Genomic DNA, 13,030 nt, shown 5'->3' on the forward strand with positions numbered 1-13,030 from the left:
CTGTAAATTCCCTTATTGTTTCTAGAACCATGGACCTCATGTTAAAAAAGAAGACTAGGTCCTTAAATTCACATTGTTGGTCTGGCTGACGGCAATATTTGCGAAACTCTCTTAAAGTTAATATAATAAAGATTCCAAGTATATTGTATAATACATTGCCCATCCAGGGTAATTATTAGAAAATACCCTCTAAATGGGACCAAAAATTTCCTTTAACAACTATGTTACATTATATGCTTGCAAACTTTATCAATTAATATTTTGAATTTTTACTATCTGCAGCCCGGGTTTTCAGTTTAGTTTTTTTTAATCATAAAAATCTTATGCAACAGAATCTGTTTGAATGCAATAAGTGAAATCTAGGTGGTAATATGTTAAATGATGTATGCATTTAAGCCAGACATTTCTTTGCTGGTAAACAAAGTGATATCAGAAGCCTATATTACATCAAACTTTGCTTGAGAATTAGTTTTGTATGGAAGACTTGTGATTGTATTAAACAGTTTAGATATGACACATTAGGATATAGTCTGGGGAACTCTCAATGACTGTCATTTGACAAGAAAACTGGACAGAATGTTGGCATGTTATACCATTTGCAGAACTGGGTTCAGAGGTTTGCTAGGGGTGGTGTATATATCGGTTTTCTGAATATTGAGGGTTCTATGAGTTTTGAAATTCCAAGTCCAATTCATGGCTCAATGATCAAAGAGTTCATTCTCTAGAGTAGTGTGAATATAGCCATATAGTAAAGATACATTAAATCTAGAAAATCTTCTATACTCTCAGACATGTAAGAAAAACTGAAAGCATGGTTATAGTGCCCATGATGAAGATCCCTACCTAAACTGTGAAAATCATGGTCCCTGGGTTAGGGGTTTAGGCCCTAGGGTGGGGGCCAGTATTTGTGGAGATGCGGAGGGCTATGGGTAGTTGGGTATAAATTATGTCTCCCCTCTTTCAGGGGGAGACATAGTGTCACAAAATCTTGTGAACGCTTCTCCTCCTATATGGCTTATCGGATAGACTTGAAACTTTGTACAACTCTTCATTGTCATTTGTAGATATGCATATTGTTGGGACAGGAGGATCCAATTATTTTCCTAAAAGTTATAGTGAATCTTAAGAGGGATGGAGGATGTAAAATAGCTTGCGAACGCTTCTCCTCCTATATGGCTTATCGAATAGATATGAAACTTTGTACAATGCTTCATTGCCATTTGTAGATGTGCATATTGTCGGGACAGGAGGATCCAATTATTTTCCTAAAAGTTATAGTGAATCTTAAGAGGGATGGAGGATGTAAAATAGCTTGCGAACGCTTCTCCTCCTATATGGCTTATCGAATAGATATGATACTTTGTACAATGCTTCATTGCCATTTGTAGATGTGCATATTGTCGGGACAGGAGGATCCAATTATTTTCCTAAAAGTTATTGTGAATCTTAAGAGGGATGGAGGATGTAAAATAGCTTGTGAATGCTTCTCCTCCTATATGTCTTATCGAATAGATATGAAACTTTGTACAATACTTCATTGCCATTTGTAGATGTGCATATTGTCGGGACAGGAGGATCCAATTATTTTCCTAAAGTTATAGTTCATGTAAGAGGGGTGGAGGATGTAAAATAGCTTGTGAACATTTCACCTATATAACTTATCCAATAAACTTGAAATTTTGTACAATGCTTCAATGCCATTTGCAGATGTGCATATTGCAGGGACAGGAGGATCCAATTGTTGTCCTTAAAGTTATAGTGGATTTGAGGGTTGGAGAGTGTAAAATAGTTTGTGAACACTTCTCCTATGTGGTTATGGGAGTTCATAATGTCTATGTTCCTGCTCATGCTTTCTCCTCCATACTATGCAGTACATTAAGGGGAGGAGGTTTCATTTGGAGCACTTCCAATTTGGGGAGCTTGGGAGACATTTGTTTTTCATAAAAAACAATCTCTAGTTGAAATTATTTTTTTGAATTATTTTGCCATGAATTAAAATTTTGTGAGAAAATCATTGTGCAGTTTTCTGGATAAACTGGCTTCAATTTCTTGAAATATAAGAAATGTGTTTGTTCATAGTGGAAAAAGTTTCAAAACAAAATGTGTCCCCCTTTGATTTGATAAAGAGTCTCAGTCACCTAGTAACATGGCCTTAATCATTTTAATGATCTAGAAAGTCGTCTCCTTTAACCAAATATTCATATAAAATCAAGTAGCATATGCCAGTATTTGAAATGAAAGGGAGATAACAAGGGATAGGATTTTTAGATTATCTAAAAATTTTGTTTTTGATTTTAAGATTTGTAATATTTGATTCCTATCAGACAATTAGGATATTTCATAATTCATACAGGTGAAAAATGTTGAATATGTTTGTTATATGTGATATTCTTAAAACAACTGAACTTCAGCTGGTCTGTAGGACAGGACGTAAAATGGTGCTCAGTGTCGGGGATTACAACCCGCTGAATCCAGCCATACTGCAGTGGATGAGTGAATTTTCCCTAAACCTGTCTTATAAAACAATATTTAGAAATATCTCGCTTGAGTTTGATCCAATTTACTGCATATTTATTAGATATAATATTTAAAATGTCAAATTTCCTTCTTATGTAATAAATAATTTTTTAATGTTAAATAAACATTTTTAAAACTTTTGATTATGTTTTTCATGGTACAGATTTAGTGAAAATTGGATTAGAAATGAAATCAGAGGTTTATTCGAAAAAAAATGTAGTTGCAGAGGTATAATGTTTTTGACCCATCAGCCCTGTTCTTCTCAGTGCAACTCCTCTAAAACCACTGAACAGAGAGTATTTCATGAAACCTTGTAGTTGATAAGGATACGCTGCATAGATGTACATGAAACCTTGTAGTTGATAAGGATACACTGCATAGATGTACATGAAACCTTGGAGTTGATAAGGATTCACTGTATAGATGTACGTGAAACCTTGGAGTTGATAAGGATTCACTGTATAGATGTACATATTCACAGAAAATTCTGAATGAGTTTTTTTTTTGGGGGGGGGGAGAAATGTAGAAGTTTATAGTCAAAATTGAATCTACTTCTGAAACTGTGCCAGCACAACTCCACTGAAACCGCGGAACGGAGTTTCATGTAAACTTTGTAATCAGTATGGACATATTGTGTAGATGTTTATATTTACAGGAAATTCTTATTTGATTTTTTTTCTGGGAGTTAAAACATTATCCCCTTTTGAACATGTATATATTCAAAAAGAAAAAAGGTTTATAATATCATAATGCCATTTCCATATTCCCAACATGCTGTCATTCAAATAAACATTCATTTTTTTTTAAAAAAATGTCAAGGTGATTTGTACTTTATGTGTAGCAGTGTCATTCATTGTGGGAATGTGGAGTATGTGAGCTTGTCCACATTTTCTTTCATTATACCCCCCCCCCCCCCCCCCCCCCCCCCCCCCGCAACAAGTTGTGGGGGGGGGGATACTGGAATCGGGTTGTCCGTCTGTCTGTCCGTCCGTCTGTAGACGCAATGGTTTCCGGACTCTAAAGCATTATCCTTTCCACCTACCGTCACCATATCATACATATGGACTACCCATGGGATGAAGATGTTCCCTATCGATTTTGGGGTCCAAAGGTCAAGCGCACTGGACATCGAAGTAGCAATATGGTTTCCACCTACAGTCACCATATCATACATATGGACTACCCATGAGATGAAGATGTTCCCTATTGATTTTGGGGTCAAAAGGTCAAAGGTCAAGTGCACTGGACATCGAAGTAGCAATATGGTTTCCGGGCTCTAAAGCGTTATCCTTTCCACCTACAGTCACCATATCATACATATGGACTACCCATGGGATGAAGATGTTCCCTATCGATTTTGGGGTCAAAAGGTCAAAGGTCACGCGCACTGGACATCGAAGTAGCAATATGGTTTGGTTTGTCATGCCATTTGTTTTTTACATTCAGAAAAGAGGTAGTTTATACCTAGCTGCAATAATGTAGCCCAATCCAATTTTTTTTTATTCTGACGTTTTCGGGATAGGGCTACAATTCCATAGGATCTCCATAATGGTGCAAAATAATTTTATGAATAACCGATAATAAACTCTGTGTATTAGTCCCAAATGTTGTTTATACCAAAAGGAGTACCAACTTTGTGCTCGGGCATGTCTAATAAAGGTGTTTTTCATTAAATATAATGTACAGCATGCAAAATTCTTCGTCTGCTCCGCCATGCTTGTTATCGCGAGATCTCGTAGGTGGATCTAATGAAAAGCCTAAACATTGACAATCAGCGCGAAAATGTAGTTATTCGAGCCACTTCGACAAAGGAAGGAAAATCATATTGTTGCAGAAAGAATTTACACTCTGCTGTTCGGTTTTTAACTTGATATTAAATTCAAACCTTCTCAATACCGACGATATAGCTTTCGCCTCCATACTTGTCCATTGATGTAAATACCACCTTATATGGCATATGCAAATGACTTGACAACCGGAAGTTGAAACTTCAGTACATCAAACATGGCGCACAAATATGAATCGAGAAACTGGGATTTATCGAAATTGTTGAAAACGGTAGAATAGAGCCTCACAAATCTAAAGTTGTAGGTTGTAAATTTATATATTGACTAAGAAACATAGAATATCATTTTATTTACGTAAAGAAAGTCAGGAAATGTTTAGAATGAGCGCAAATGTTGCGGGAGTGAATCACTCCCGCATTTGCACCATTACGGAGATCCTAAGGAGTTGTAGCCCTCTCCCTAAAAAAAAAAAAAAAAACAAAAAAAAACAGAGAGGGCTACATTATTGCAGCTAGTTTATACCTATTACCAACACCCTTTGGGAGATTGGGGTAAACGGGGGGTATTCTTAGTGAGCATTGCTCACAGTACCTCTTGTTTTATATGAATTATGTAGAGAATATGACCTTAATATTGTAATGATATGAATTATGCAGAGAAAATGACCTTAATATTGTAATGATATGATTGATAGCTGTATGTAGAGAAAATGACCTTAATATTGTAATGATATGAATAATATTGTAATGATATGATTAATATTGTAATTATATGATTGATATTGTAATGATATGATTGATATTGTAATGATATGATTAATATTGTAATGATATGATTAATATTGTAATGATATGAATAATATTGTAATGATATGATTAATATTGTAATTATATGATTGATATTGTAATGATATGAATAATATTGTAATGATATGATTAATATTGTAATTATATGATTGATATTGTAATGATATGATTAATATTGTAATGATATGATTGATATTGTAATGATATGATTAATATTGTAATGATATGATTGATAGCTGTATGTAGAGAAAATGACCTTAATATTGTAATGATATGAATAATATTGTAATGATATGATTGATATTGTAATGATATGATTAATATTGTAATGATATGGTTAATATTGTAATGATATGATTAATATTGTAATGATATGATTGATATTGTAATGATATGATTGATATTGTAATGATATGGTTAATATTGTAATGATATGATTAATATTGTAATGATATGATTAATATTGTAATGATATGATGGATAGCTATACTTAATATTGTAATGATATGATTAATATTGTAATGATATGGTTAATATTGTAATGATATGATTGATAGCTGTACTTAATATTGTAATGATATGATTGATATTGTAATGATATGATTGATATTGTAATGATATGATTAATATTGTCATGATATGATTGATATTGTAATGATATGATTGATAGCTGTACTTAATATTGTAATGATATGATTAATATTGTAATGATATGGTTAATATTGTAATGATATGATTAATATTGTAATGATATGGTTAATATTGTCATGATATGATTGATATTGTAATGATATGATTGATAGCTGTACTTAATATTGTAATGATATGATTGATATTGTAATGATATGGTTAATATTGTAATGATATGATTAATATTGTAATGATATGATTGATATTGTAATGATATGGTTAATATTGTAATGATATGATTGATATTGTAATGAAATGATTGATAGCTGTACTTAATATTGTAATGATATGATTGATAGCTGTACGTATGAAGACTGAGAAAAATTCTGTTAATATACTTTCATGTAAAATATTTGAATCTGATTGGTCAAGAAACATTTGAAAAAAAAACTTATTGTTACCCTCTGAGAACAGAAACCATACATTCCAGGGTGATAGTATCTAGCAATGGGTAACATTACTTGACAACGGGTGATATTATAAAAATTATCGCAGGGATCAAATTTACGAGCATACAGTTCACCATAGATTGTTAGACGACGTCGTTTGAGTGTTTGTAATAAAACGTGAATACCCACATTGATATAAAAACATTGCATGACAGTGATTGATCAAATGTCAACAGACACAAGTTTATATAACATTCAGTTTGATAAAACAAATATTGCATGTAGTTGAGGATAACATTGAAAATGTTCACCCCGAGTAAACCATTGTCAACCAAGGCGTAGCTAAGGTTGACTATAGTTTCTCGAGGGGAGAAAATTTTCAATGTTGCCCTCAACTACATGCAATATTTGTATATTGTCAGTCCTTGAGTGTTTGTTATTTACAAGTAATTAATATGTGAATTTATTCAATATTTAGGTTCCTCGAGTGATGAGTCTGAACAAGAAAGCAAAATCAACATTAGTCCTATCAACATCAACAGTAAGTCCTGTAGAATTAATCATACTGTCAGTCAACATTCATCAACATTAATCATACTGTCAGTCAACATTCATCAATATTAATCATACTGTCAGTCAACATTCATCAATATTAATCATACAGTCAGTCAACACTCATCAACATTAATCATACTGTCAGTCAACATTCATCAATATTAATCATACTGTCAGTCAACATTCATGATTATTAATCATACTGTCAGTCAATAATCATCAATATTAATCATACTGTCAGTCAACACTCATCAATATTAATCATACAGTCAGTCAATACTCGTCAACATTAATCATACAGTCAGTCAATAATCATCAACATTAATCATACTGTCAGTCAACATTCATCAATATTAATCATACTGTCAGTCAATACTCATCTACATTAATCATACTGTCAGTCAATACTCGTCAACATTAATCATACAGTCAGTCAACACTCATCACCATTAATCATACTGTCAGTCAATAATCATCAACATTAATCATACAGTCAGTCAATACTCATCAACATTAATCATACTGTCAGTCAATACTCATCAACATTAATCATACAGTCAGTCAACACTCATCAACATTAATCATACAGTCAGTCAATACTCATCAACATTAATCATACTGTCAGTCAACACTCATCAACATTAATCATACAGTCAGTCAACATTAATCATACAGTCAGTCAATAATCATCAACATTAATCATACAGTCAGTCAATAATCATCAATATTAATCATACTGTCAGTCAACACTCATCAACATTGATCATACTGTCAGTCAACATTCATCAATATTAATCATACTGTCAGTCAACACTCATCAACATTAATCACACTGTCAGTCAATACTCATCAATATTAATCATACAGTCAGTCAACACTCATCAACATTAATCATACAGTCAATAATCATCAACATTAATCATACTGTCAGTCAATACTCATCAATATTAATCATACTGTCAGTCAACATTCATCAATATTAATCATATGGTCAGTCAACACTCATCAACATTAATCATACTGTCAGTCAATACTCATCAACATTAATCATACTGTCAGTCAACACTCATCAACATTAATCATACTGTCAGTCAATACTCATCAACATTAATCATACAGTCAGTCAACACTCGTCAACATTAATCATACTGTCAGTCAACACTCATCAACATTAATCATACAGTCAGTCAACACTCATCAACATTAATCATACTGTCAGTCAACACTCATCAACATTAATCATACTGTCAGTCAACACTCATCAACATTAATCATACTGTCAGTCAATAATCATCAATATTAATCATACAGTCAGTCAACACTCATCAATATTAATCATACTGTCAGTCAACGCTCATCAACATTAATCATACTGTCAGTCAACATTCATCAACATTAATCATACTGTCAGTCAACACTCATCAACATTAATCATACTGTCAGTCAACACTCATCAACATTAATCATACTGTCAGTCAACGCTCATCAACATTAATCATACTGTCAGTCAACACTCATCAACATTAATCATACTGTCAGTCAACACTCATCAATATTAATCATACTGTCAGTCAACACTCATCAACATTAATCATACTCTCAGTCAACATTCATCAACATTAATCATATGGTCAGTCAACACTCATCAACATTAATCATACAGTCAGTCAACATTCATCAATATTAATCATACTGTCAGTCAACACTCATCAACATTAATCATACTGTCAGTCAATACTCATCAACATTAATCATACAGTCAGTCAATAATCACCAATATTAATCATACTGTCAGTCAACATTCATCAATATTAATCATATGGTCAGTCAACACTCATCAACATTAATCATACAGTCAGTCAATACTCATCAACATTAATCATACTGTCAGTCAACACTCATCAACATTAATCATACAGTCAGTCAACATTAATCATACAGTCAGTCAATAATCATCAACATTAATCATACAGTCAGTCAATACTCATCAATATTAATCATACTGTCAGTCAACACTCATCAACATTAATCATACTGTCAGTCAACATTCATCAATATTAATCATACTGTCAGTCAACACTCATCAACATTAATCGCACTGTCAGTCAATACTCATCAATATTAATCATACAGTCAGTCAACACTCATCAACATTAATCATACAGTCAATAATCATCAACAATAATCATACTGTCAGTCAATACTCATCAACATTAATCACACTGTCAGTCAATACTCACCAATATTAATCATACAGTCAGTCAACACTCATCAACATTAATCATACTGTCAGTCAATACTCATCAATATTAATCATACTGTCAGTCAATACTCATCAACATTAATCATACAGTCAGTCAATAATCATCAATATTATTCATATGGTCAGTCAACGCTCATCAATATTAATCATATGGTCAGTCAACGCTCATGAATATTAATCATACTGTCAGTCAACACTCATCAACATTAATCATACAGTCAGTCAATACTCGTCAACATTAATGGTAATTGTGCTAATTGCAATTCTCGGTCTGGGAAGGCATGATTTGTCATGATTACACATATTTAATAAAAGTTCAGCTAAGAGAATTACTTCTGTGCCATCTAGACTTTTGAGGTTAATGGCTTAGTGATTAGAGAAGATAATTTCGTGACTAGTAGGTCATCAGTCTAAGCCCCACGTGTTCTTGGTCTAAGTCTTCAAATATAAGTACTGACTGCTGTTAGCTCGGCATTAAAGTTGTGGGTCTTACGGGTGACACGTCCTGTGTTGTGGCAGGCATTGTGTGGATCTTTTGGGTGACATGTCCTGTGTTGTTGCAGGCATTGTGTGGATCTCGGGTGACATGTCCTGTGTTGTGGCAGGCATTGTGTGGATCTTTCGGGTGACACGTCCTGTGTTGTGGCAGGCATTGTGTTGATCTTTCGGGTGACACGTCCTGTGTTGTGGCAGGTGTTGACATGGTAACCCTCATTTCTACAGCCCTGAACACTATGTATAGGTCTAAATTTTTCTCACTTCCCGATTTGGTGATGCCTCAATATGATATGAGAAAAAAATCTTCAAATGGTACTATCTGGGAGGTCATAAGTTCAAGCCCCACTTATGCCATGGCCGCATCAAACCTGAATAGTGAGTGCTCCTCCAAACGCTCGGCATTTAGAAATGAGAATTGCAGGTCTTTTGGATAAGACCTTAAAAACGAGTCTTGTGTTGTGGCAGGCATTGGTTCATTAAAGTGTTCATGCGAATGAAAAATTCTTGATAAGGCATAAAACACACGACCATCTTCCATTAATTAACGGAAATCTGTTCATTTGCTTAGTAAAATCTTTATTTTCACAAAGCATCCGATAGTTTTTAAAATCCATTTTTATCCAATTTTGATATGTAGTATCATTTTATTTTGATAACAATTCACTGTTTCTCGTATTGGAGAGAGAAAGAAAAACATTTTATACAGTTTTTGAAACCGACATTCAACAGCTTAATTTAAAATGAAATGTCAATGTTGTGTGTCATATATCATGTTCGTGTTAACCATGCATTTTAACAGAAATGCTATCAACTATTTCCAGTTACTAAGCAATATTCATTATACTCCAGAAGTAAAGAAACTACTCGATAAATAGGCTTTTGGAGTTCTTATTTTACACACACACACACAGATATAGATATATATATATATCATGTTTTGCTCAAAGTCGAATTAAGCCAGTGTGTAATTTCTTTAATAGTCAAACAGTTCTTTCCTTGTACTAACCACAAAACAGAAATCACAATAGGTTTATTATTTATGGTTATTAAAGGCATGCGCTTTTGTTTTGACAAACCAAAGTAGTGTCGCATGCATAGTGAATCCATAATCTTATTTAAAAAGATAATGTATCTAGACGTCTCTAACTCCCTGATTACAATGTAAATCTGGTGTTACAGACCTGGACCAGGTGACAGAACAAGTGACGGTGGAACTGAGTGAGCTGACGGAGGACCAGTTGTCTGCTGAGGTGGAAGGCGAACAAGAGAACCAGTGTAAGTGTTTTAGTGATCTGTGGGAAGGAGGAACAGGCTTCTTAAAGAAGTGTTCTATAATCAACAGATATAAATGTGTCCATCATCAACAGATATAAATGTGTCTTGTGGTTATATCTAGTCATGAGAAATATAGTCTGAAAAATGTTTCCCCAAGCAGGCGCGGAATAAACATGTAATAGGACATTTGACACATACACGGAACAATTGAAATGCAGGCGGGGAATGAACATATAATGGGACATTTGACATGCAGTGCAAAATAAATATGTAACTGAACATTTGACATGCAGGGTGGAATAAATATGTAACTGAACATTTGACATGCAGGTGTTAGAGTGTTATAATGTTGGAAAATTTCTGTGCATGAAGCATAAGCATTTGCTCGGAATCCCTTTCTACCTGAACTTCTAATGGCTGATTCTGAATGCCTTTCTACCTGAACTTCTAATTGCTGATTCTGAATGCCTTTCTACCTGAACTTCTAATGGCTGATTCTGAATGCCTTTCTACCTGAACTTCTAATGGCTGATTACAAGCTGTACAGATTGCTCTTTTACAAGATGTTTGTCTTTTCTGTGTGCATGTAGACACACATTTGAGGTTCAGTACATCAGTCATGCATAAAATAAGTAGTTTGAGTTTGAATTTCTATACAAACAATGAACCTTGAATCATTTATCAGGGCTATTCCAGCAAAAAACGTATGGGGGGGAGGGACGGCAGCCAATGTTTTTTTGGATGGGTGGGGGTGATTTGGGAAAATATATTTGTATGGGTGGTTGTCTTCCAGGTTAAATAAAAAAGATGGGTGCCTGTGAATTATGATAAAAATGAAAACGTATCACGTTACATTTCTTTTATTACAAAAGAAGAAGAAAAGCGGAGCCATCCTACATTAAGTACGAAAAAAAGATTGATAAATGGGCAGATAACTCAATGTTACCGTAAAACTTTCCCCTCCAAGGCGTTACCCAACCTATTGTACATGTCCTAAACGACCACCTGTCTAACGCAACCAACGATCATGAGTTTTACAACCTTTTCGTGTAATTTCACCTTTATGAAACGACTGTACATTTTTTCGATTACAACGCGATTCCTACTTTCGATTTCAGTCGAGCATGACTATTTTGGGAATTATCGCCCCTAACACTTTCGTTTTAAAATGCACAGGTAATAGTTCGGCAGTGATCTTGTTTAATCGGCACTCTGAATCAATTATTATACCCAAGCAATCAATTGGTTAACGTGTAATTAACATGCAGCGTCGTGTGAGGTTAATTACCAAAACCTGAGTTGTTTATTTAACAAAATCAAGGATCAGGGAATCACGACCGTTGTTTCCGAAGGTGTGAATTTCGACAGACTTTGAGATGTGCGGGGTAATTCGGATATGAAATCTCCCATCTGGTATACTATTACGTTTAACAGAGTGGAAAATTTGCCTGATTGTGATATAAATCGGGTAAATATTATGCTTGGAACTGAAATTTTAAATGGAATATTCGCAAGTTTCCTATAGGCCTACGATAGATTGTAGGGGGGAAAGTCAAAGGAAAAAAGTCACAATCTATATGCATACACTTTGTAATTTAGGGAAATATCTATGTCTAGCACTTAAGTTGCGAGAAAACCTAACTCGTTGAAAAGTTCTCCGTTGCTTGCTTGAATTTGTACACCACTATACAATGCCATTTTCTGTATACATATTGTAACTGATGTAATAAGACACTTGTCTTTTAAAAGCAATAAAGAGAGTAACAATATATGTGAATTTAAATTTAAAGTGGTATAATATATTCATATTTTATTTAGTTTTATATCATTAAAAAAAAAAAAACTTCTTGTTATTTCAACTGTGCAATTAACAAGCACCCAGATCATGACATGAGTAAAAAGGACATGCACATCTAGTCCAGAAATGATATGACAATATCCCCAATCATTAGTGAAACTGTTCGTTTATAATAAGCAAACAGAGCTTAGGTTTCTACAACTTGCATGTTTCCAGAGTATACAAAATTAATTGCATTTTTTCTTTCATTTTATATGCTGAGATCATCCTTTTTTCTCCCTACCAAAATTGCATTGGAAACCAAAATATGTAATTTTTTCTGCAATGATTGCTACCTTCATCTCCCGATGAAACAACAAAGAAAGACATTTTATTGTTTATATTTTTTGCATTTTTAAAAATATAAACTAGAATTAAGTTCTAAAATATCATATGGTTGATCCATTTGTTAC

At 33.7% G+C, this 13,030-nt stretch overlaps 1 protein-coding gene across 3 annotated transcripts in view; it reads left to right on the forward strand.

Annotated features, from left to right (window-relative positions):
• LOC125662010 (uncharacterized) overlaps positions 1 to 13,030 on the forward strand; it is a 37,153-nt gene that overhangs the window by 13,511 nt on the left and 10,612 nt on the right. For all 3 annotated transcript variants that reach the window (XM_048894175.2, XM_048894176.2, XM_048894174.2), the window contains 2 exons: positions 6,668 to 6,730; positions 10,685 to 10,780. In XM_048894175.2, the coding sequence (XP_048750132.1) occupies positions 6,668 to 6,730; positions 10,685 to 10,780 (159 nt within the window). The remainder of the gene's footprint in view (positions 1 to 6,667; positions 6,731 to 10,684; positions 10,781 to 13,030) is intronic.

This window comes from Ostrea edulis, chromosome 8, assembly GCF_947568905.1.
Source record: "Ostrea edulis chromosome 8, xbOstEdul1.1, whole genome shotgun sequence".
NCBI lineage: Eukaryota > Metazoa > Mollusca > Bivalvia > Ostreida > Ostreidae > Ostrea > Ostrea edulis.